General features: G+C 49.9%; 1 protein-coding gene across 1 annotated transcript; it reads left to right on the forward strand.

Moving 5' to 3' along the window:
- Positions 1–11,050: 11,050 nt before the first annotated feature.
- Positions 11,051–20,386, forward strand: LOC128332496 (uncharacterized). The gene is made up of 18 exons (XM_053266817.1): positions 11,051–11,479; positions 12,110–12,195; positions 12,519–12,591; positions 13,543–13,628; positions 13,977–14,055; positions 14,484–14,575; positions 15,099–15,168; positions 15,469–15,638; positions 16,033–16,155; positions 16,274–16,394; positions 16,484–16,621; positions 16,963–17,136; positions 17,314–17,463; positions 17,688–17,807; positions 17,909–18,017; positions 18,336–18,398; positions 18,666–18,857; positions 19,152–20,386. Exons 1-17 carry the CDS (start codon positions 11,261–11,263, stop codon positions 18,848–18,850), a joined length of 2,058 nt encoding a protein of 685 aa, XP_053122792.1. The 5' UTR covers positions 11,051–11,260; the 3' UTR covers positions 18,851–18,857; positions 19,152–20,386.
- Positions 20,387–26,016: the final 5,630 nt, after the last annotated feature.

Raw genomic sequence — 26,016 nt, forward strand, 5'->3', positions numbered from 1 at the left:
CCTGGACCTGTCAAGCCAAGCCGGCTTGAACCCAGCCAGCTCTCACACCCCTGCTTTCTATCCTCTGGAAACTTGTCCTCATCACTGTAAAGGCAAAGTGTGCCGTGAAGTCGGTTTTGACTCCCGGTGACCACAGAGCCCTGTGGTTGTCTTGGGTAGAATACAGGAGGGGTTGACCATTGCCTCCTCTGAAGTATGAGATGATGCCTTTCAGCATCTTCCTATATAGGGAAAACATAATTGCGGGGATTTGAACCGCCAACATCTGGCTTGATAATCAACTCATTTCTCTGCTGCACAATTAAGTGGCTTCCTCATCACTGTATCTCCGCACAAACTAATTCTTTCTTTCTTTCTTTCTTTCTTTCTTTCTTTCTTTCTTTCTTTCTTTCTTTCTTTCTTTCTTTCTTTCTTTCTTTCTCATATTTCATATTTTGTTATTTTCATATGTTTAATATAAATATTACATACATATTTATTTATTTATTTTAGCACATTTATATACTATACTGCTGCTGCTGCTACTACAACTACTACAAATATTTATATTCAGGGGGTCATACATGCTGCTGATCACAGAAGTGCTGGCCATCATGGGGATGGTGTTTCCTTGTGCAGACAATTGCCACTGTAACTGTGAGCAGCCAGATCACAGTTCTAAAGCTCTCCATGGCTTCCTTTTTGGCCATGACAGACTCTAGAGGACACTAAGGGGGGTGGGAGTTGATGATTTACACCACTTTCTTATATTACTTTCTTGTAGTGACTATGTGCTATCATTATGTTGAAAACCTTGCTATCTCCTGTGCTGTAAGGACATGGACCTCACATGCTTGCTCTCCGGTCATTTCCCAGAGCATTTACCTGCAAGTCTGCACCTATCCCCAAGTTACTGGTCCCTTTGTGCTCTAAGACATTAAGCTAGCCCAAGATTTACCTGCTAAGTTTGTAGACACTTGTATTTAAGCAAAGTGATTGTTCATGACTTGTCATTGCTATCGCTTTCCACAAGCTGATAATCCATTAATCACCATAAGCACCTGGTTCCACAATGGAAGACTGTTATTGATACTTTATTTGGGATAAAAACAATGTTGCTTGCTATAAGTTATATGATCTTTATATGTAAACCTTGCTGCTATGTCTAAAACTTTTTATCTATATCAAATCAGAATTATACTAATTATGTTTGTAGCTCTAGGATATTATATGCAATGTATCTAGTTTTATTGCCATATGTACAGCCCATTCAGCACCTATATGTCCCAAATCCTTTAGCTACACAAAACACAGAACTATATTTCCAAGATTAGGAGTTGATGTGTTAGAAAGAGCTATTATTAATATTTCCAAACAGTTAGGACTTTCATTTAACTAATATGGAGAGCCTATTGAGTTATGGGCAAAGAAGATAATTCTAATTATAGTATGTATTTTCCTTTTATTGATAATCACATGTTGCTGCTTATAATGCATTCTAGCTTGAATCCAAATGTTTATGAGAACCTTTCAACCTTGCCATAATGTAAGACCCATACATACAGCTGTACCTTTACAAGCCAATATATCCTGAAGATTCAGGATGATCCAGTGTTTCAGGGGGGAATTGATGTCTTTTAGAAAACCAAAGTAACTCCATTTTACTTAGAAAACCTCAGTCTGACTAAAAGTAACCCCAGCCCAGCTCAGGCCCATCACAGCCTCTCATGATCAACGTCGTTATCTCTCTCCACTAAATTGTATCTAAGGAAACTTGGTTCTCACAGGATTCTCACTGTTCTTTGCTTACAATTAAGAAAACAGGATGTAACCAAATAAGGAGTAATCACCAGATGAAGAATGAATCATTCGCATGCGTACTAGATACTTAGCCCACCATTTTATTGCCACGTATACTATCTCTAGGGTGTCAGCATCATTCAGATTGTTTGTATAAATGTAAGATGCACCTATAACCAATTTGTATTCAGTGCAGAGCCAAAGCCCACTGGATACCTGGCTAATCTGCAGTAGCAATAAACACCTCAAAAGAGATTCCCACTGTGTCTGTTTGATTGGCTAAAAGGCGGACCCAGGGACGAACCAAATTCACATCACTGTTGTCCCCCTCCATGTGTGATCAGGGATGGACTTCAGTCTTTTTCCTGCAGGGTTGCCAACCTTTTTGCTAGCCTGGCTCCTGTGCCTTGAAAAAGAGCTTGACAGTCCAAAATTAAGCAGATGAAGCTTTTGCTGCAATGGAAATGAAGAGATGGGGAAATCTTCATCGGTTTAATTTCTATATGCCAGGTTTCCTCTAAAAGCATAAGAGCAGGAGCAGGTAGAGAGTTGGCAACCCTGCTTGCTGGTGCCTCGTGGCCAGCATTGGGCATGGGAGTTCCGCCATCCTTGTGTACATTCAAACATGGCGGTTGCTGGGGGGGGGGTCCAAGCCGGGAGTGTTTACCGGTCGTGACGGATCCTGATGGGGCTGGAGGTTCCGCTGCTGCCTTCAGTCTCTCTGGACTTGACCGTTGGCAGGAAGACTTTCTGGCCTCTCCTGCTGCTAACAGCAAATTTCCATCCAATTTGGATCGTGAAGGGAGCGCAGAACATGGCCTCAGGCAAGGAGTCCAGAGTGAGTGTCCACCGCCCTGCCCCAAATGGTTTCAATGTTTTTTGGGCGGGGGAGACCCCCAGGGGTTGGATTTGGGTCCAGGTGGAGACATTTAGGAAGCGACACTGTCCTGGCCCCTCTGGGCTGACCTTGTAGGGCAGGAAGGGAGTGGCCCAGTTCACCTTCACGGTATCCTCATGGAGCAGCAGCCCTCCATGGATGGCTCAGAGCTCCATCAGCCCCCTCCCTCCTCCAGGACCACATCCAGCGAGGAACGTGCAGAGTGGAGCCACCTGCACAGAGGAAGGGAAGGGGTTCCTGGCCTCTCTGAGCTCTCTGCAGTTCCCCCCTTCAGAGGGGCAGGATGGCCATATTAGGGAGTGAAGAAAACAACACTGGCCTTTCTTGGGTAAAAGAAATGAAATGTTGAGGTGGGGGGGGGGGATGGAGGGAAGATAGAAATGGCAGGATCTGCCAAGTGGCACTTATGTGGAGGATGAGAATTGCCCCCTCTTGATGTAGCCTGGCTCCTCTGCTTTGAGCAAAAGCTTGAGCAGATTGAGCAGGTGAAGCCATTCCTAGCCCAAAGAAATGGGAAACTGTTTCACCAGCTTAAGACCTGCATGTCAGGCATCTGCTGAAGTCACAGGAGCAGGACCAGGTAAAGAGTTGGCAACCCAGCCTACTGGTTCCTCGTGCCCACCACTGGGCCTGGGAGTTCCACCATCCTTGTGTACATTCAAACATGGCGGTTGCTGGAGGGGGGAGTCCCTGGCTGGGTGTGTTTACCGGTTGCAACGGATCCTGATGGGGCTGGAGGTTCCACTGTTGCCATCAAACTCTCTGGACTCGACCGTTGAAAGGAAGACTTTCTGGCCTCTCCTTCTGCTCACGGCCAATTTCCGTCCCATTTTGGCCGTGAGGGAGTGCAGAAAATGGCCTCGGGCAAGGAGTCCAGAGTGAGTGTCCACTGTCCTGCCCCAAATAGGTTCAATGTTTGGTGGGGGTAGGTGAGACCCAGAGGGGTTGGATTTGGGTCCAGGTGGAGACATTTAGGAAGCAACACTGTCCTGGCCCCTTTGGGCTGAACAAGGTGGGCGTGAACGAACTGGCCCAGCGCACCTTCACAAGGTCTTCATGGAGCACCAGCCCCCCCATGGATGGCTCAGAGCTCCGCCAGCCCCCTCCCTCCTCCAGGACCTCTTCCAGCGAGAAAGCACAAAGTGGAGCCACCCGCACAGAACAGGGGAAAGAGTTCCTGGCCTCTCCGTGCTCCCTGCAGCTTCCCCCTTCAGAGGGGAGGATGGCCATATGAGGGACTTGAAGAACATAACACTGGTCCTTCTTGGTATTTGAGCATGACTGGAATGGATGGTGAAAAGAGCCCAAACTCGGGAGCACTTTCAGCATCCAGCAACACCCCTGCAGCGAGGCTCCCCCTCTCTCTTCCTCTTTGGATAGATGGTGATGACCTCCATTTTTTGGAAGGCTTCTTCCTCTGTAGCTTTGCATGGGATTATATGAGTTCTATTGTTTGTTAGCCACTTCATTATTTTTAAATTAAAAGGAAGATATCAATTTAATGGAATGTGGGGGGGGGGGAGGAAGGAGGATAGAAATGGCGAATTCTGCCAAGTGGGAGTTGCCGGTTCTGTAGAGGATGGGAATTGCCCCCTCTTGTTGAAGGGGGTGGGGGGAGACCCCCAGGGGTTGGATTTGGGTCAAGGTGGAGACATTTAGGAAGTGAGACTGTCCTGGCCCCTTTGGGCTGACCCTGGTGGGCAGGAAGGGACTGGCCCAGCCCATCTTCACAGGGTCTTTATGGAGCAGCAGCCCCCCTTCGATGGGTCAGAGCTTTGTCAGCCCCCTCCCTCCTCCAGGACCTCATCCAGAGAGGAAGTGCAGAGTGGAGCCACCTGCACAGAGGAAGGGAAGGAGCTCCTGGCCTCTCCGAGATCCCTGCAGCTTCCCCCTTCAGTGGGGCAGGATGGCCATATTAAAGGACAGGAAAGATTGTGCTGTTGGTCAGTGTCGACTCCTGGTGCCCACAGAGCCCTGTGGTTATCTTTGCTAGAATACAGGAGGGGTTGACCATTGCCATCTCCTGTGCAGTCTGAGATGAGGCCTTTCAGCACCTTCCTTGATTGCTGCTGCCCGATATAGGAGTTTACCATTGTTTGGGAAACACACCAGAAGGGATTCGAACCAACAGCCTCTTGCTCTCTAGGCAAGTTGCTTCCCTGCTTCGCCATTAGGTGGCTTTAAAAAAATATTTGTCATTCTTGGGAGATGGAGATGCCTGGATTGGATGCTCAAAAGCCTGTTTTAAAACAGTTACACTGGCTGCCAATTTTTTCCCGGGCAAAATACAAAGTTCTGGTTATTACCTTTAAAGCTCTGAACGGCTTGGGTCCAAGATCTTTTAGAGAGCGCCTTCTTTTATATGATCCCCACCGCACATTAAGGTCATCTGGGGAGGTCCATCTCCAGTTGTCACCGGTTCGTTTGGTGATGACTCAAAGGCGGGCCTTCTCTGTAGCTGCTCCTGGACTGTGGAATGCACTCCCAGCGGAAATTCGTAATCTTGATTCTTTACTGTCCTTCAAGAGAGCCTGGCCTTTCAGGGTTTTTAATCAGTTTTAATTGTTTTAATACCTGGTTTTCAGGGTTTTAATTGTTTTGATAGTTTAATTGTTTTTTAAGTTGTTTTAAATTGGTATTTATATTTGTATCTCTGTTTTAATTGTTTTTAATGTTTTCTGTTTTAATTGTAAACCGCCCTGAGCCATTTCGGAAGGGCGGTATATAAATGAAATGAAATAAATAAATAAATAAATAAAAGGGGTCAGGCTCGGGAAAATTTTAAGTCTCAAGCAACACCCCTGCAGAGAGGCGCTCTCCCTCCCTCCCTCCCTCCCTCCCTCCCGCTTTGGATTGATGGTGATGATGACCTTGTTTTGAAAGGCTTCTTCCTCAGTAGCTTAGAATGAAATAATACAAGTTTTATTGCTTGTAAGCCTCTTTGATATTTTTAAACTAAAAGTAGGATATAAAAGAAATGAAATGTTGTGGAGGAGGTTGGAGGGAAGATAGAAATGGCAAGATCTGCCAAGTGACACTTATGTGGAGGATGGGAATTGCCCCCTCTCGATGAAGGGGGTGGGGGTGGGGAGACCCCCAGGGGTTGGATTTGGGTCAAGGTGGAGACATTTAGGAAGTGAGACTGTCCTGGCCCCTCTGGGCTGACCTTGTAGGGCAGGAAGGGACTGGCCCAGACCATCTTCACGGGGTCTTCATGGAGTAGCAGCCCCCCATCGATGGGTCAGAGTCCCATCAGCCCCCTCCCTCCTCCAGGACCTCATCCAGCGAGGAACTGCAGAGTGGAGCCACCTGCACAGAGGAAGGGAAGGGGTTCCTGGTCTTTCCGAGATCCCTGCAGCTTCCCCCTTCAGAGGGGCAGGATGGCCATATGAGGGAGTGAAGAAAACAACACTGGTCATTCTTCAGTAAAAGAAATGAAATGTTGAGGAGGGGGATGGAGGGAGGACCGAAAGGGCCATTTCTGCCAAGGGGGAGTCGCAGGTTCTATGGAAGATGGGAATTGCCCCCTCTTGATGTGGCCTGGCTCCTCTGCTCTGAGCAAAAGCTTGACCAGCTTAGCCCAAAGAGATGGGAAATGCATCACCAGCTTGATATCTGCATGCCAGCCTTCTGCTGAAGTCACAGGAGCAGGATTAGTGAGAGAGTTGGCAACCCTGCCTGCTGGTGGTGCCCCATGCCAACCACGGGGCCCAGGGAGTTCAGCTAACTGAGCCAAGAGACCCCTTCAAAGTGGTCATACTCTGATATTTAGCAGGGGGAGAGCAACCTGTCTCCCCTGCGGCTCACGCCAAATTTGGTCCATTTGGGGCCATGTGGGAGCGCTGAACATGGCCTCCGGCAGGGGGTTTAGAGGGAGGGTTCACCACCCTGCCCCAAAGAGGTCCAATGTGGGGGAAAGACCACCCAAGTTCTCAAAGCGGTTTGATGAGAAATCTAGGGTGGGAGTCCCCACTGGCTGCTTAGGAATGACCCCGGTGGGTGTGAACTGGCCCAGCACATCCTCAATCCTGCTCTCCTCTCTCCTTGACAGGACATGGGAGAAGGATGCCCCTCACTACGCGGCGTGGGCAGCCTTGATGAGGCAACTCCTGTGGCTCCTCTCAGGTACGTCCTCCTGCTCCTCCTGGGTTATCTGGGCCCATTCTTGATTTATGGCACCTTGGATTTCAGGACCACTTAGGATCCTCTCAAGAAACATGGCCCCTGCCAGGGTTTCATTGTTGGAGATCCAGCTCCAGATGCCATCGGCCTTTGGCACCAGTAACCCTGATGACCACGACAGGTCTCTCTCTGACCAACACGTAGCCAGAAGTCAGATAGAGGTCTTTTCCTCTCAGCATCTTCTTCTGAATAAAGCAGATTAGTTTAACCTTGTGTGAATCTCCCTGCTTATCATGGACAAGCTGTTGCCCCGGAGACCCTGTTGACTTCTGCTGTAATGGGAGAAAATTAGCTCCTGAATACTCTGCCATAGAAGTCATGACCCCCAACATTAATAAGCCCAACCCCGCAAGAGGTCCCAGTTTGCAAGGGGCACCCAGTCTAAGTTCTGACTATTGGAATGTGGGAAAGACAGAAAGGAATGAGAGCAGGGGCAGGCAAAGGGAGTTCCAAAGGAGAAGAGCCGATCCGTCTGAGCTAGCTGGGTTCTGGGAGAGGATCCAGGGGTTCAGGCACAGGAGGCCAGGGAGGGTTCTCATGCACATTTTGCTCCCTAGGGTTTCAAAGGAGGATGGGTGGGGTGGGGGGATCGGTCCCCTAGTCTGCTCTCTGAGGACTGAAGGGCTCTGGGGCTCCATGGGCTGGTGTGCCTGGCCCACTATTTCTCAGGCCCTGGATTCCAGGTGAGCCCTGCAGCACCCAGAGCGTGAGGCTGGAGCCAGGGTGTGGCTGGCTGCTCCTTCAGGGCTGGATCTGCTGGTGCCTCCTTGAGTGGTTGCAGGGCAAAGGGAGCAGTTGAGATGGGGAGTGATGGAAGCCCCTCTGGGGGGAAGAGGAGGGGGTCGTGGCAGCCCCTCGGAACAGGTGATGCTGAGTCAGACCATTGCTCTACTCTGACCAGTAGCCGCTCTCCAAACCCCAACCAAGGGAGCTGAGCTGTTTTAGAGGTTTTTAAATTAGGCAGTATATAAATATATATAAATCCAATGAATGAATGAATCAGGAAAGAAAGAAAGAAAGAAAGAAAGAAAGAAAGAAAGAAAGAAAGAAAGAAAGAAAGAAAGAAAGAAAGCCCTTTATGTTGTTGAGAGCGGGGAGGGTATATAAATAAAAAAATAAAATAAAATAAAATAAAATAAAATAAAGAAAGTCACCTTTATGTTGCAAGGAGCTTGGAGGGTTCTTGCCTTCACCCCTGCCCACTGCTGGAAACTGGCTACTCTGGTTTCCTTTGACACACTCACTCACTCACTTGTGTCTTTTGTCCTTTTTCCCTCTCAGTGACTTCCAGCCACAGGAGATATATGAAGAGTGCTCCGTGGCCAAAACAAGCAAATGGTCACTGGTAAGGGATGAAAACCCAGTCTGTACATGGCAGCGCTGGGAGGGGGTGGGAGAGACCCCATTTCGAGCTAGAATAGAGGGCGTGTGGTAGAGATTCAGTCTTAGCAAGTTGAAGGGATGCTTTGAGAACTTGTCTGGAAAAGCCATATGCCTTGATATTTGCAGTGGTAGTAGCAGTGACTTGGGTGGGTGGGATGAGTGACAATCCGGGCTCAACTACAAGTGACTCAGGCAAAGTTTGGAGACCCTCGCTATGGAGGAAGCATCATGGGAACTTTTGGGATGGGAAGTGCTGAGAGGGAAGAGGGGTGTGTCTACCTATCTTCCAACCTCGCTACTTCATTCCGCTCTCCTGCCCCAAATCACTCCCTCCCCCAGGGTTCTAGACTTTGATTTTGTTCTGGACTACCAAGCAGAAAACACATCCAGGAAGGGAGCAGTCTGGAGGGGAACTAGAGTGGGAAAGTCTTCTTTGGGGTAGATGGTGCATTCTTCCCCCACTGCCACTTCTTGGCTCCTCATGGCCCACTTTCTGGTGTCATTGAAAAGGGCCTCAAAACACGGGTCTGCAGCATCAAGTGGCCAATAGCTCTGCCCAGCAAAGAGAATAACTTAGCTAGGCTTTCCTTAATTAAAGGTACCATTAAAGAAACCATAGTGTCCCATGTAGCAGGAGGCCTGACTCTTCTTCGGGATCCTGACACTCCAAATGTTGTGTAATACCCATGATCTCACCCGACTGCCCAGGAATAAGCGGAAAGCTGGTTTCTGAGGTTCAGTAGATTCTTGGGTTTGGTTTCCTCTCTGAGCCGTTACACCTTGGTAGACATGGTTTTGAGGTGCTAAGGAGCCACCTCCTGCTTTAAGCTCCTCTGTTAAGAAGGACCTCTTGAAGGAGGGTTGATGTTTGGACCCCAGATGCCCTGCAAAGGTCAAGTGGGCACCAGAGCACCCGTTCCTCTCTCCATTCTCATCCACAGAAGTCATTCTCGGATGGCTCCAGGATTCAGACCGTCAACACTGGGAACGAGATCCTGGAAGACGCACATGCCATCAGTTCCCCAAGGAGGTAGAGTTTCTTCTTGAACTTTTGTGTAGGGAAGGTTTTCTGTCCCCCTGCCAGCCTGGATCTGGGATGGATCCAGTGCTGCTGACTGGCAAGAGGTGCAGGGCAGACAAAAACGATGTCTTCATACATTCTGTAGAAGCAGGGGCATAACTAGGTTGGAGTGGGCCCTGAGACAAGATTCTTAAATGGGCCCCCCCGCCCAGAAATTTTTAATAATAATAGTAGTAGTAGTAGTAGTAGTAGTAGTAATAATAATAATAATAATAATAATAATAATAATAATAATAATAATAATAATAATTCAATTTCTATAGCGCCCTTCCAAAAATGCCTCGGGGCGGTTTACAAAGAGAAAAAGGTGCCTCTTTGCCCCGTAAGCAGGGGGCTTTTATTCTCACATTTCTGTCCTCATTCAAAACATACAAAAAACAGATGTACAAAATTGAGCAAATGAGGAGAGAAGAATTATATGGGAGTAAAAAATTTTTTTAAAGGAGTCAGGAAGTGCATCTTTGGAGGCTCAAATGGATACCTTTCAGGCACAACTATTTCCAAGTCAAAAATTCCTTTTTCATGTGGTGTATTTGCAAAACCAAGGATTTGAGCTTGAAGTTCATCTAAGCGACTTCCAGTCTGCCAGCAAGTAATACCCGGTGGTGGCTCTGTGGATAGCAGATGCAGCTCCCTTTTCAATCGTGAAGCTCTCTGCATTGTGCTCCGTTTTCGAAGTAGAGCTCTAAGAACGGAGCCAAATGCGCTCAGGGGCGTAGCAAGGTTGGAGTGGGCCCTGAGAAGAGATTTTAAAATGCCCCCCCCCCCCAAGTCCAGGGCTTCCACACACCCCAGGCTTCCAAGGATTTAAGTCTGATATTTCAAAATATGTATGCTGCCAAGAAATACATTTCACTGAATACACACACACTTCACAATATATAGTGATATACATTGAATACTATATCTTTGTGCTACTTTTAATGCCTAGAACACACTAGAAACACTAATGATTCAAATGGGCCCGTTACTGCAGATTAGCAAAGGAGACTTTCAACCATGCAGGGTGAGCCTATGTTTGTTTTCTCAGAATTCTGAACAAATTCAGTCCAGTTTGATTCCAGGAGGTTTTTCACAAGAGGCTTTGAAAGCCCTTTAACACACATCTCCTCTGGAATGGAGGTGCTGCATTCACATGTGGGCCAGATCGACCCTAAGGGGGAAAAATATAAAAGCACAACACATGCGTCACAGTTCTCACTCATGTCTCAGTTCTCACTCAGACCTGGGTTGCAAAACAATTTGAACAGAAGTGTATTTATGAATGAATGAATGAAGACATAAATAAATTTGTTCCAGAAGTTTTTGTAATTTCCTGCCATGAAACAAGCCACTTATAGGACTTTTTAGAGGTTTTTTTTAAGCCAGCAAATTTTCCAATCAGTCTTCCATGAAATATTCAGAGACTTCTCGGTCTCCCCACCCCCCATCCAAGCCCTATGGCAAGCAGATCCCTACCTGGATATAGGGGGCGGGGGGCGGGGTGTGACCACCAAAAGGAATCCACATTCTACCTGGCCACGGCTGAGCTGTCTGGCCTGGGAAGAAGAGGGTCTGCTGCAGAGAACTGGAGTGGCCACTCTGACTGCCAGCCTTCTTCCTGGGGCTGGCCAGCCTACTCGAATTCAGGCTTCACGGAGGCCTACACGGAGGCCTCCCTGGAAGCCCCGCCCAGCCGCCGATCAGCTGAGAGGCGCCCGGGAGAAAAGCAGCTTGCCTGCTGCTTGGATGGCCGACCAGGAGGACCAGCAGGAGGGAGGGCAAACAGGGCAAGTGGCTGAAGGGTCTTGGGGCTGGGCAGGGGGCAATGGGGAGTCATGGGAGGTGTCTCTGGGGGGCCCCTCAAGGCAGTGGGGCCCCGAGGCGACGGCCTCCCCCGGCCTCATGGTAGTTACGCCCCTGCGTAGAAGCATTCACTCTTCCAAGATGTGGTGGTGATGTCCGCTAGCTTGAAGGGCACAGAGGATAGCTTCCTGGAGGCCTGCCGGATGGCTGTCCCCTATTGGAAGCAGAGTGCTGGGACAGATGCATCTTTGGTCGGATCCAGCAAGGCTCTTCCGAGGTACTCAGGCCATTGTATTTCTTCCTGCAGTGTCTTCACGGTTGAGGAGGATGGATGGTTTCTCCAGACCGTGGACACCGAATGGTCCTGTGAGGTCAGGAAACGATTCCAGTCGCTTTTGTGGATGGGCTGGTTGAGGGGTGAGGGGAGATTGCATCTCCACCGTCAGGAGACAGAGCGGGGTCAGATCCTGAAAGGGGAGGAAATCCAGCTGCTGCATGTTGGCCAGAGGATTACAGTGGGAACGTCGTGGCTAGGGAAGGATTCTGCCACCCTCTGCCTCTCCTTCCAATGGCCACCTTTCTGGGTTTGTGTGCTTTGGATTGGAGGCATCAAACGGCTCCCAAGACCCTGAGACGGGTCAGGAGAGGAGAGGGTCTTCCAGGTAGGGAATCTCCAGGTCTCTTGACTGAAGAGGCATTTCTGTAGAGACAATCATGGTCCCCTCAGGTAAAAACAGCTCACAGCAGGAGGGATGGCCCTCACTCCGGACTCAGGGGCCCACCTTGTCTCTCCCTTTGGAAAGGCTGAGCTAACACAGTTAGAATTAGAACACATGGTTTCTTTTTAATAAGTTTTTTTTGTTTTTTAAAAAAAATCAAAATAATTTAAAGAAATAAAAATGAACTCAAAGAAAATGTCAGGGGGAAAACTCCCTACGAATCCTAGGCCCTAGGAAGATCAGAGTGAGTACACTCATTGGAAACCTTTGTCTCATATGCAGAGTCCTGACATCCAAGAGGCCAAGATCCCAGAAGACAACACTAGGGATCAGGAGCTGGACGTGGAGAGCTTTGTCAGTTCCCCGAGGTACTCTTTTCTCACCTGGAGGGGCAGCTCCATGGCTCATGGAAGTAGAGGACCTTCCTTAGGAGCCCATGCAATTTTTTGGGGGGTGGAGGTGGTTAGTTTAGCAAGAAGCCAAGGGTGGACAGAAGGTCCGAGCAGCATGGAGGGTTGTTTCCATGGAGGCAGGTGTCTCCATGCCCAGCCCGTGGGCTTCCTGCAGGCATCTGGCTGTCCACTCCTGGAAACAGGGTGTTGGGCTGCATGCCTCATTCATCTCATCAAGCAGAGCTCTTTCTAAGCACTCGTGTTCTGATCTCATGTGTCTTCTTTCTTTCTTTTCTTAGCGTCCAGAGGCCAAGCACCGTGTTGAGGAGGCTGCAAAACACCGCCGCTGACCAAGAGCCATCCCTTGGAGAGGTCAGGAAGCCTCAACATCCAGTCCCTCCCTCGGAAGAACTATGGGTTGGGTGTGTGGGTCCCCCGTGTTGTCCAGGAGTAGAGAGCATGTGGAATGGCCCCAGTTTTGATGCTGCCGGGTGGGCGGCCATCTTCTGACAGTTGTTTGCTTAAAGCTATGGTAAAGGGACAGCCATGCCCTTAACAACACTTCATCACAATGGTGGCACGGTGGGGGTGATAGGATTAAAGAATATGGCCGCAAGGAGATGGTGGCTATGGCCTTGACTTCTGGTCGAGATCTCACAGTTAAAGGTGGAGCATCCTGTTGCTTTAATGGCAACCATTGAAAAACAGTGACAAATAAATGAAGAATGAATAAAAATACAAAACAATAAGCAAACTAAACCAAACCAATGAGAAATGAACTAAATGAAAAAGGGAAAAGAAATGGGAAAGAAAGTGGAAAGGAGACCCAGTTTGGGCATGTTTTTGCACGTGCCTTTAGTGTCCTCACTAAGGAGCCGACTGAAAGCATGAAGTGGACTGGAAGTGGTCTTTTCCAGTCACCAGAGCCATCAGGGCCCCAGCTGAGTGAGGGAGCGCAGCATGTCTTGGAGTGGGGGGAGTTGATGCCTTTCCCCTCTGCCATTTGCATGAGTGCGCGAAGGCCTGAAATCAGCCCAACCGACCTCATTGCGAGGAAGGCGGGCACGAGAGAGGAGCTCTTTTGCCATCTCTCCCGCCCGCCCCCGCCAGCATGCCTGGGCTCCAAAGTGGTTTTTAAGAAAGTTGAAAATCAGGAAAGCGGGAAGAATTATGTCCAGAACGGGACGATCCCCTTCCGGCCCACTTCCTGCATTCAGCTCACCTGGTGATGACCGCTGGAAGGCTGGCCTTTTCCCTGCTGAAGCCTAGGAAGCTCAATGCAAGGGCCATAGCAACCATTTCTTGCCCTTCTCTCCTTCACAGAGTTCTTCCTTCCCGGGGGCCGAGACTCCACATGCCAGCTTGGAGGAAGAGGGGTTGGAAGGGGACTATGCCACCAGTTCCCCCAGGTACCTTTCTCAGCTGAAGGGCCGCTCCAGGGATCATAGAGGCGGATCACCTTCCCTGGGAACCTTGGTTGATTAGACATGTTCATGGAGGAGAATCCAGTTGAAGATTATAACCCATGACAGCCAAGGAACCTCCGAATCTTGAGATATCTCTCTCTCTCTCTCTCTCTCTCTCTCTCTGAATAAACACACTTTAATGCCACATGTAACCAGGTCTCAAGTGGTTCACAACCAACTAAATAGGCATCTGGCTGTCCACTGTTGGGTTCTGGGCTACACGTGTCTTTCACTTGATCCACAGGGCATGCATTGCTGTTCTTATGCCATGTCTCTCCTTTCTCCTCTCAGAGTCCCGAAGCCAAAGAAGTGGCTCATCAAGAAGATGATGAAGAACACCTACACGGTGGAAGACTCGTCCTCCGCGGAGGTGAGAAATGATCCATTTCATCATCCATTTTTTCATGTGAACGGGCTCTAGGTTGTGTTTGTGTGTTTGTGTGTTTGTGTGTGTGTGTGTGTGTGTGTGTGTGTGTGTGTGTGTGTGTGTGTGTGAGTGCCCTGTTCCCCAGCAGGAGTCAGAAAATGGAATGGTTCTAGTTCTAGATGCTGCAGGATGGGAGGGATTGTGATTGGTGGGATGGGAGGAAATGCATCTGAGGCATTGGAAAGGGGGCAAAAATGTGGTGAAAGGCTCTTCTGGGCTGAGATGCCAAATGCCTTTTCTACCAAGAGGCAGGTCTTATTTTAGAGCCGGATGTCTTCCCAACCGTCCCTTGGGCTTGGTTCCTCTCAGAAGCCTCGCAAGGTCAACGCAAGCCCTGAAACGCTCCCGTTTCTTTTCTCTCTCCTCCACAGTGCTCCTCGACGGACGAGGACGACACGATGCATGACATCAGCAGCATCGAGGACGAGGTGAGGGACTCTCCGCTGACCCCCAGTTCGGCCAGGTAGGTACCCTCGTCTCAGCTGAGGAGCCAGTAGGGAGCTGGGGGGATTTTAGCATAGCCAGCAGAAGGCTGCAGGGGACAGGGGCAGCCCCCCCATGTCTGAGCCCCATAGAGGGATGTTTCCTCCTACCTCCTCCCTGAGAAATCTGGAGGGGGAGTTCACCCAAGAAGGCCTATTGGCAGCCGGTGCAAGAGAGACACCAGCAAGTCTATTGCTGGCTGTTAGCAGAGGGAGCTCTGAGACCCCCATGCTGTTGGCATGAGCGGGTGTTGGGGAGAAGGAGCAGGGGAGGGCTCCTGTCTCGATGCCCCCTTTGAACACTTCCCAGGGCTTCTCAGTGGGGCATGAAAGGCTGGACTTGGGAGATCTCTGGCCTGATGAAGTTCCCCTGCCAGCCACCTCCCAAGGGAGGCGAGATCTTTGCTTAGCATCTCTTTGGGTGCCCGTGTACTTCTTCAGCTGGCTGCCATCTCCAACAGGACAGTTCTTTGAGAAGCTTTTCTCTCTCCTCTCCTCTCTCAGGCACATCGGCGAAGAGGAAAGAAGAGGACAGCTGGCCCCAGATTGGTTCTCCTCGGTCCATCTGGGAGAGGTAAGGGGCGCAAACCAAGGATGACTTGACTCCACCCATCTGCCCCTCCTTTTCTGCACTACACAGGATGGCGGCTTGGATGGCAGACACTGTTCACACGGGAGGTGGGGACTTGCCCTTTCCCCTTGTGGATGTCTTTCCCTTGCAGTTGACCTCATGCACCCTGAGCCAAAGGCAGCACCCTCCAGGCCCAGATGTGGGTGCAGACACCCATGGCACTGGCCTGGCCCTGGGGATTCTCCTGACCCATAACCGTCCCTCGGACTGTGTGCTGAGGCCTGACCCTCCTCTTCTTCGCAGGGGAGAGCAACAAAGAAGATTGGGGACGTCATCCGGAGCGTGGAGTATGCCAGTGAGGTGCAGGAGAGGTTCCCCGAACTCCTGGTGGGCCTGGTCAACAAGATCCTCACCGGCCTGCAGAACACCACCGAGGGAGTCGGGAACCGAGACAGCCATCACCTGCCTCCTGAGTAAGTCATGGCGGTGGGGAAAGCGGGGCCAGCAAGTCTTCCTTCCAGCACTCTGGGAGGACAGGCTAGGGTCATTTCTCCCATGTCCCACTCTGATGGGTGAGCAGCATTTCTGGCCTGTTGGGGTGACTCTGGCACAGATGTCCCCTCCCTCAGCTACACAAAGGAGAGCCCAGAATTTGCAGCCCTCTTGGCTCTGCAGAGAGCCTTAAAATGCATCTGCAGTGTTAAAAAGCCAGCTGTGGATAAAGTCACTTTACCTCTGTGGTCTCCCTCCCATGGTCCAACTCAGTCCCTCCACCCTTGATACTATGCCACCCCGCAAGGAGTCCCTCCCTTGTCCACTGCCTCCACCCTTGACATGGTGGTGACAGCAACCTTCTCTTCTCTGCAGGGAGACCACGCAGATTGTCCGAACCCTGCTGGAGAGGGTGGCACAGGTGACCCCAGAGAAGACCTGCTGGGAATCCCTGTGCTCTCCGCAGAGCTGCCTCCAGGGTGTGGCCCTCTTGGTGAGGTAAGTAGGAGTGAATAGGAGATTCCTCAGGAGGCCTGGGGGCTGGGGTGGTTTGGGTCAGGTCTGCTCTTTCTGGGCCTCCCGCCCAGGACTCAGCAGGGGCCTTTGTGTGTTGCAGGGCTCTCCTAAAGACACCATCCTCCACAGTGGCCAGGCTGAAGGCATACCTGGCTTCCCTCTTCAGCCTCGATAAAGATCCAGAAGAGCATTCCCTCGCAGAGGTGGCCTTCTTTGTGGAGGTGAGAAGCATTTTCCTCAGGTGGGCTTCCCTGAGAGGAGGGTTTGGCCCCAGGGGCTGATGGGTCTTCTGCTCCTTTCCCTCTTTTAGCTGCTCCTGAAAGACCAAGACTTTGCTGCCTTAGAGAAGACCTGGACGCTCCTGGTAGCGTGGCTAGTCCACCCCAGCCAGAACATCCGCTACCTGAGCGAAAGGGGTCTTCTCCAAATTTATGGCACCCTGAAGGCGGTGAGTGACATCCCTGGGCATGGAGCATCCCTAGACATGGAGACTCCTCTCTTTGGGGAGCCCTTCCTGAGGCTGGTGCTCCTAGGCATCCCCAGGTGTGACAGGAAGATTTTTCCAGTTGGGAGGATTCAGCCTGTGGAACCCTTGCCACAGGATGAAGGAGAAATCCTTAAGGGAATGCATCTCTCAGTGGGAGCCCTGATTCCCCACGTGCTCCAATACCGCCTTCTCACCCCTCTTGGATGGAAGCCAAGCGGCATCAAACATGGACAGCTATGTGGTCCATTTAGCAGGGGGTAGACTAGCATGTGTTCTCAAGGATCCACCTTTTCCCTCCCTAGGCGAAGAAACCCCAGGATTTTAGTGCCGGGATCCTGGGAGGGCTCAGGACCTCCAGTCTGGAAGCCACTTTGGGGGTCCTGGCCTTCATGGAGCGGCTGAGGCACTGTCCATCAGAACACCAGGCCACGGTGAATGCTGTCCTGGCTGCCCTGTGCCGCCCTCTCTTCCACCACGTGAGTACTTACATGCCAGCCCTCCGCCCCGGCTCTATGAGGGCCGGCCAACCTGCTGGTTCCGAACGGGTTGGAGAAGGGAAACCAGACACCCCCTAGAGACCCATGCAAGCTCTTCTGCATGGTGATGAAGGTGAGGAATTCCTCCCAAATAACAACCCCTGTTCTTCTTTGTAGGAGGAGGCTAAGATCCGAAGGGCAGCCATGAGGACCCACCTGGATCTCCTGCAGCACCGCCACCACCATCATGAGGGTACAGAGGAGAACATCACGACCCTCATCGCGGTGCTGATTCATGTGGAGGATGAGGACCTGGAGGTAGCACAGGTGAGAGCCCACTTCTTCCTGCAACCCCTACGAAGGTGTTTAGGCTTCCCCAAGTCCAGCCGCCCAGTGGCAGACCCCAGAGTTAGCCTCACAGGATGGTGAATTCACGAGCTGTCCTGCTGTGGTTTGGCCTATCCAGGCCCTACTCCTTGAAGCCCCCTAAGAGGTTTCTTGGAATCCCTTGGCAGCCTTTTTCACTCCCATTCCGATCTTTCTTTTGGCAGGCTGCGAAGGACAATCTGAGCCTCCTGGCGGAAGCCCTCCTATGGCACCTGGAGGGCAAGCTGCTGGCGCGGGACTCTTACAGCCTGCAGGAGCTGCTCCACAAAATCGCCAAGCGTCTGGTAAGGGCAGCCCCTCCCTGTCCATCCCTCGGCTCAAATGGCTCAAGGACCTTTGGGCGATGCTTTGCTCACTCGGGATTTGTCTTTGCTCTTGATCCCAGATTCGGCAGCTCGGCACAGAGGACGCCGTGGAGATGGAGGCCACCAAGATCCTGGGCTTCTTCCGCAGCGAGCAGCCTTCAGTGAGGAGAACGGCTGCCCTGCTGATCGGTAAGCGAAACAAGACTTTTGGGTCTCCCTTAGTGGGTCGTCTTGGTGGGCAAAGGTTCATTCTCTTGGAAGGCACTGCCAGAAGGGTGTGGAGGGGCAGGAGCTGTTCCCTCCCCAGGAGGACTGGCCCAGTGAGCGTTAGCGAGGTCTCTTGGCTTAATTTCCTCCCAAGGTGACATAAGAGACCCTGGAGGAATGGCTCAAATTGTCAGTCCCAGACGGAGCAGAGAGGGGAGGACTTCCTCTCCTGAATGATCGGGTTGTCCATGCACAGTGTCCTGAACTGTGGTCCCATTTCCTTCCACCCTTGTTTTTTAGGTCACCTGGTCCACAAAAAGGGCAGCATCCTCACTGAAGGGAACATAGAGACCTTCCATGGTGGTAAGTGCCGGTTTCTGGGTGGGAAGGGGAAGTTTCTGTGAGGGGAGAGGCCTAGATTTAGGGACCACAGAGCTGGAATGGGCCACCTGTCCCCTCAAATGGAAGGTCCCGCTTGCATCCTCAGGGATGCTCAGCAGTAGGCTTTCCCAGAGTGCAGGGGAGAAAGAGTCAGGACTTGCGCCCTCTTGGTGTGCAAATGGTGGGGCTTGGCCAAGGGTGGGGTGATCTCTTCATGCCATTTCTGAACCTTCTCCTTCATCCCTCCAGCGCTGGAGAGCTTGCTTGGCGACCATGACCCCGAGGTCGGGAGAGTTGCCTGCAAGACAGAGAAGATCGTGAAGAAGGCCTTTTCCCTCCACTCCCGGCACGGGCTGCGGGCTGCCGTTCGGCGCTTGTGGGCGGGCTGTAAGAAGAAGAGACACCCGCCAGAGTACGGTGATCTCTCCACCTGACCGACTGGTGAGTAGACCAAGGCAGGGCTTCACTTGAAGGGGCCCCGATGGTTAGGGAGGGGGCTGGGGCTGCAGGAAGGGTGGGCAGGAATCTGGGCAACCCTCCCTTGTGTTGGAATGCCATCTTCGGCCCTTGTGTCTGGTGGTACCAGTAGCCAAAGGGAAAGAGGAAAGATCTCTCTTCCCTCTGGGAAATGAGGACACAAATATTCTGCCAGGAGTCCCTGGTGCTTGGTGGTGTCATGGGGGAGAGTGTGAGAAGACCCCCCATCTCTGAACCAATGTCCTTCTCTCTTTCCAGGAACAACAGCCCTGTGCTCTCCCCTTGAAGATCAGCAGCTGAAGGGAGGTTCAGGAAAGACCGTGCAGCGCAGGGGCCTCCCAGAAGACCTCCTCCAAGTGCGTGGACACAAGATCTGTCCACAAGAAGACATCCAGCAGGGAAGTGCAGTTCTGTCTGAGGAGTGAGGGGGAAGCAGGCTCCACTCCCCTGGCCCAAGGAAGCCCCGCCTCTGGGGTGCAGAAGCCCCTCCCCTTGCTTCTGCTGGCAGGCAGTGGGAGGAGGCTACAGGACCACCTTGCCCCCAAATGGCCCTTTGGAACCATTCTTGGGCTTCCCTTGGGTCCGGGGAGGCTGTGTGGCCCCAGCAGGAGGGCAAAGTCACCGCCTCCCTCCATTCCCACCAGCTGGCCAGGGAGCGCCCCCTCCTCCTTCCACCTTTCTCCCCTTCCCCAGCGGCCTGGCTTCCCCTGGCAGGGGAAGCCCCATCCAGGCATCCGCCCCCTCCCCTGCCGAGGGTGTGCTCCTCCCCCCCTCCACTCCCGCAGCCACGCCTCACTCCCCCCTCCGCTCCCTCCTCCTTCCTCCCAAACCGGTGTAGCAGCAGAGGAGCCTGGGAGACTCTGGGCCCCCCCTGCAGCCCCAGTAGCGCCCCCTGGAGCTGCCCGGTGGCAGGCCAGAGAATCCTCCTCTCCCTCCTGCTCCATGCTGTGGCTGCACAGTCGGGAGCCCGAATTCTCTGGCTTGCCCCCCCATCAACCCCCAGCCCACTGCCCGATCCCCGCTTGCTGGGCTGCCAGAGTGGAAAGGGAGGAGGAGCAGGGCAACCCCACTGACGCTGCTTTGTGCTTCTTGCAGGCATGTGCTGCTGCTGGGAGGCTGGAGGAGTCGATCCGCCCCAGAAGAGGAGACCACGTGAACATGCCTGCAAGGAGCGGGGGGGTGGGTGAGGGCTGGCTGGGACTCCCCCCAATTTTGTTTGCCCTGCCATTCCCTTCTTCTGTGTGACCCTGGGCTTCCTCCCTTCCCTCCTTCCCTCCCTCCCTCCCCCTCCCTCCCAGGGACAGAATGGGCTTTGCTGGTCGCCCTGTTGGGGGCCGAGTAGGAATTTTTGGCTTTCCAACAGATTGGCCAAGATGGAAAGTTTTTTTGCCTACTCCATTCTGTCCTGTTTTGTTTCCTTTAGTTAGAAAGTTAAGTGACGACTTGTAACCTATTTAAGTATATTAATAAAGTTGCCCCTTTTGTTAAAAACATACCGTCGTGTCTGAGTTCCTCTTTTCTTCTCATCTCCCTTGGAGCGTTTGTGCCCACAGACTCCCAAGCTCACCTCTTGGCTGAGGGAGACGCTGCTACACTGCTACAGGTCCATGCAAATGCCTCTTGCTTGGAAGCACTCACTCAGACAATTGGCTTGGATCACTCCAGAGGAGCCCACTTGAGGTTTGCCGGCAATGAGGTTTGCTGAGCACAGGATCCTGGGAGCAAGCTGCACCTTCCAATCGAGTGCCCGGAAAGCACAGCCTTGGCAAGGCCTGGCAAGCTTACAAACCATCACTGACTGCCTCCAATACAGCCAAATATGACATGTGATTCCATTCCAGTGATTAAAAAGTCCTGCCAAGTATGAAATGCCATTTGTGCAGGAACAAGGCCTTGACCTCCTCTTGTGCTCTTCACATTTCTGTTTTGAATGCGTATTTGCTTCCTTCCTGTGCTCTGTAATAAGAAGCTGGCAGGGATCACAGCTCCTCTTTGACAGTTTGGTCTGGTTGGGGAAAGAGTCCAGCTGTTTGGTTTTTGGAGGGAGGAGAGGGTTGGATTGGATTGGTTTTGTTTTGTTTTTTTAATGGGGGGAGCTCGCATTAATTTTGATTGGTTGGTTTGGTTTTTTCCCCAAATTCAATTTTTATTATTTTTAACAATATTAATATGTCATTTATTACGAATAGACAAAAGTGGACTTCCCGCACACATCTGTTCGTGAATCATCAGCTATAAAGTTCACCCTTGCTATAATAATAGTTCAAAACATAAATTTAAATCCTTACAAACACAGCTAATCTATCCAACCTGCAGGTTTTTTTTACTGAATTTCGAACCCTGCTGTAAAGTCCATAGTAGGAAAATAGTTCTTTAGATACAACAAAAATGGTTTCCAACTTTCTTTGAAGCATTCCAAATTTTTGTCTCTTATTAGTGTTGTAAGTTTTGCCATCTCCGCATATTCCAAAAATTTTATCAGCCAATCTTCTTTTGAAGGCACTTCATTACTCTTCCATTTCTGTGCCTATATAATTCTAGCCGCCGCCGAAGCGTACATAAAAAGCGTTGAATTACTTGTTGAAATTGCACCTTCTATTATTCCCAGCAGGAAGGATTCTGGCCTCTTAGGAAATGTCATTTTAAATATTTTCTTTAACTCATTATATATCATCTCCCAATATGCTTTAGCCTTCCCACAGGTCCACCACATAGGAAAAAAAGTGCCTTCAGACTGTCCACACTTCCAACATTTGTTTGATACATTTTTATACATTAATGCCAATTTTTTGGGTGTCAGATACCATCTATACATCATTTTGTAATAATTTTCTTTTAAAGCATAACATGCAGTCAATTTTAAATCGGTTAGTTTCGGAAAATTGGAGGGGGGGAAGAGAATAAAAGGAGGCTCGCCTGCAGCAGAAAGTTAGTGAAAGCTGGAGGAAGAGTTTAAAGTTGGCGCTAAAGCTGGAATTAGAGCTGATTAGGAGTAAGACCCTGAGGCTATTCACATGATAGTCCTGGGATGCGGAGGGCGGGCAGTGGGGTAGGCAGAGTCCAACTCATCTTTCCCCCAGATGATTCTTCTGCTTTTCTTCAGGTATACTACCATGCGCTCACATGATCCTCACTGCTCCCAGCAGTGTGGATCTTTGGAGGCTGGGATGACACATCCCAACCTTTGGATATCCCACAATGCATAGTGTGTCGAGCGTGGTGCATTGGGGGATAGGAACATATGAAGCTGCCAGTCAGACCATTGGTCCATCTAGCTCAGTATTGCCTACACAGACTGGCAGCAGCTTCTCCAAGGTTGCAGGCAGGAATCTCTCTCAGTCCTATCTTGGAGATGCTGCCAGGGGGGGAACCTGGAACCTCGATGCTCTTCCCAGAGCGGCTCCATCCCCTGATGGGGAATCTCTTATAGTGCTCACACGTCTAATCTCCCATTCAAATGAAACCAAGGCAGACACTGCTCAGCTAAGGGGGGAAGAAACGCTTGCTACCACAAGACCAGCTCTCCTCTCCTCTGAGACGGGCGCTCTAGGCACCCATCTCTGTGTGCACTCAGGCAACAAGCAGCCCGAGCACCCATCTGAGCCCAGTGCCAGGGTAAAGGGCACGCTAGCACCCTAAACTTTGTCTAAAGGCCAGGCTTCAAAGTGGGGTTAGGCGGGCCAGCAGCACCGTGATCCATAGGGATGCCTGCGCTGCAGACGAGCAGCCTGGGTTAAACTGCTTCTGGGAACCGTCTTCCTGAGAAACATAGCTAGAACAGTGAAGAGGGAAGCAGACGCAGGAGAGAACTGGCCCCCACCCCCACCCCGATCAGTTAAGAGCAGAGAGCTGGAAATCACGGAGCTGGAATTGCATCTGCTTTGCTCGCAGAAGGTCCCAGGTTTGATCCCTGTCATCTCCTAAATCTCCTTCCTTGCAATTTCAACCCATGGAATTTCTAATCCAATTTCTAATCCAGTCCTCGGGGGCAACAGAGAAAAGCTGCCTGTGACCTTGGAGAGCTGCTTCCAGTCAGAATAGACAATATTGTGCCAGAAAGCTCTGAGCCAGGCGGACCCAGGGTCTGACTTGGTATAAGGCAACTTCCTATGTTTCTACTGGGGGCAGGACCAGAGTTGTGAAGGCCTGGAAGGATGGTCTTCAAATACCCAGAAGATCATGGAAGGAGGAGGGAGGAGTTCAAGAGATGCATCATGACATTTCACAACAGAAACAGAAGAGGAGCAATGTGATATCCATTGTGAAGCACTAAAAAGGCCTGTAGAAATGATAAATTCTGAGTGTGTTTTCTCTTACGCAAACTACTTGCCTTCCCTTGGCACATTATAGTTGCTGCACAAGGGTGTGGTCTGGTTTCGTTGCACATCTCGACTGTATGCTAGAACACTAACTCATCATTCGAAGGTCAGGGGTCCTCATATTTGGGTCTCCAGATGATACTGAACTACAACATCCCTGGCCACCATGGCCTTATCGAAGAAGGAACAGACTGGTTCTCTGTTGCTCCTGAGGGCTGGGCTACTAGAATCCATGGGTTGAAATGGCAAGGAAGCAGATTTAGGCTAGGCATTAGGAAGAATTTCTTCATTCTGCCTTTGTATGTAGTCCGGAAACTTCAGTTAGTTCAGAATGCGGCTGCCAGATTGGTCTCTGGGGCAACCCGGAGAGACCATATGATGCCTGTTTTGAAACAGTTACATTGGCTGCCAATATGTTTCCGGGCAAAATACAAAGTGCTGGTTATTACCTTTAAAGCTCTGAACGGCTTGGGTCCAAGATATCTTAGAGAGCGCCTTCTTTTACATGATCCCCACCGCACGTTAAGGTCATCTGGGGAGGTCCGTCTCCAGTTGTCACCGGTTCGTTTGGTGACGACTCAGAGGCGGGCCTTCTCTGTAGCTGCTTAATAATATCATTATTATTAATTATTAAAAATAATAATAATTATTATTATTACAAGACAGGTCTCACCAGAGGATCCAGACAAAGAGTGCCTCTCCCATCAACAATATGGTGAGACGTAACTTTAATAAATCTATACCGGATTGGTCATCGCCCGGGTCAACAAGGACCGCGCCAGGTGCTATAGTCCCTGGACATCTGGTGGCAAGTGGGCTACAGGACTCAGGATCTTCAGTTGAGCAACCAGGGCTGGAGACAGCAAAGCTACTGGAAGAAACGTTGCTTAACCGAAAAAAATATACAACAAATGCCAACAAGGAAATAATGATCTGCTATTACAAGTCTAGTCCAACTAGAAGAGGTTATTTAAAAAGAATGTACCACATTTGGAAAGAGAAGCATCCAGATACAGAAATAACAGAACAAAGGCTTGCAGACCAGAGAAGATTCATAATAAGAAATAAAGTATTCACATGAGTTGAGCTGGAAGAACTGCAAAGAGCAACACAGGCTCAAGATATGGAAGAAGAATTACCACCAACGGAAGCAGTTGCTCAGGCGCAGATGGAGTAGGTGTTGGAAAAAGAGGATACCACCGTTGCTGAAGTATTTCAAAATCAAAACCGGGCAACCTCCCCTTTGCCTTCACCTGAATAACCCAAATGCCGTTTAACAGGAAAGCAACAAGAACTAAAGCAAAAAATAACTGAGCACATGAAGCAAACAAAAACCAGGGTTCGACTTCCCGCTCTAAAAACAGTTGCCAAAAAACAACTTGCTCAGGCATTAAAAGATGTCAATGCTGCACTTGCAGAAATAACAACCAATAATTTGCAAGAAATAAACCAACTCATGTGCAGTGCAGCAACAACAACAACACAAGAGCTCGGATATAAGATCAGTGGACCTGTAAAAAAAGAAAGCAGTACATCACCTAAATGGAAGATTTGATTAGAAAATAAAATCTCCAGGCTTAGATCAGATGCGAGTAAATTGAAAGATATGACAGACAAGAAGCTGAAGAATGAAAACACCAAACAGTATCTGATCCAAAAATACCACCTAGATTCAAGGAAAATGAGAGAAGTCCTGGAAATAATAAAGCAGCAAATAACAGCAGTGTCAAAGAAGATTAGCAGATATGAAGCCAGAATTACACAACACAGGCAGAATCTCCAATTCCAGTCGAATCAGAGACGTTTCTACCAAAGCGTAGAAGGAGAAACAGCAAGAAATGTAGAAACGCCAAATAAAGAAGAAACAGTGCAATTCTGGCGGAAATTATGGGACAATCCAATAGATTATAATAAAAAAGCAGGCTGGATGAAAGAAGTCAAAAAATGTAACCAACAAATGCAAGATCTAATAATAACACCAGAATTAATCAGTGAAAGAGCAAAGAAAATTAAAAATTGGACTGAGCCAGGCGACGATGAACTGCATGGCTTCTGGCTTAAACACCTACAAGCCTTCATAAACAACTATCAAAACAGTTCAATCACATTTTGCAAGGAGGTGATATTGAACAATGGCTAACAACTGGGGAAACTCATCTCATCATGAAAGACCCAGCAAAAGGTGCAGTTCCAAGTAATTATAGACCGATAACCTGCCTGCCAACCATATTCACATTATTAACTGTAATAATAGCAGATGAAGTGATGCAATACTTATTAACTAACAAACAGCTTCCAGTTGAACAGAAAGGAAATTGCCCGAACACCAGAAGCACAAAAGACCAGCTGCTGATTGACAAAATGATTTTAGAAAACTGCAAGAGAAGAAAAACCAATCTAAGTGTTGCATGGATTGACTACAAGAAAGCCTTCGATTCATTGCCTCACACATGGATACTAAAATGTTTAGAAACAACTGGTGTCAGCAAAAACATTCAGATATTTATTTAAAAAGCAATGAGCATGTGGAGTACACAGTTAACAATCAACGGCGAGACACTTGGACAGGTTAGCATTAGAAGAGGCATTTTCCAAGGGGACTCACTATCCCCTCTATTGTTTGTAATCGCCATGACCCCACTTTCACAAATACTAAACAAAACAAGCCTCAGATACCAAACATCTAAAACATCCAGTAAAATCAACCATCTGCTGTACATGGACGACCTGAAGCTGTATGGAAAGTCCCAGTCAGAAATCGAATCACTGCTAAACACTGTCCGTATATTCAGTAGCGATATAGC

This window comes from Hemicordylus capensis, chromosome 7, assembly GCF_027244095.1.
Source record: "Hemicordylus capensis ecotype Gifberg chromosome 7, rHemCap1.1.pri, whole genome shotgun sequence".
Taxonomy (NCBI): Eukaryota; Metazoa; Chordata; class Lepidosauria; order Squamata; family Cordylidae; genus Hemicordylus; species Hemicordylus capensis.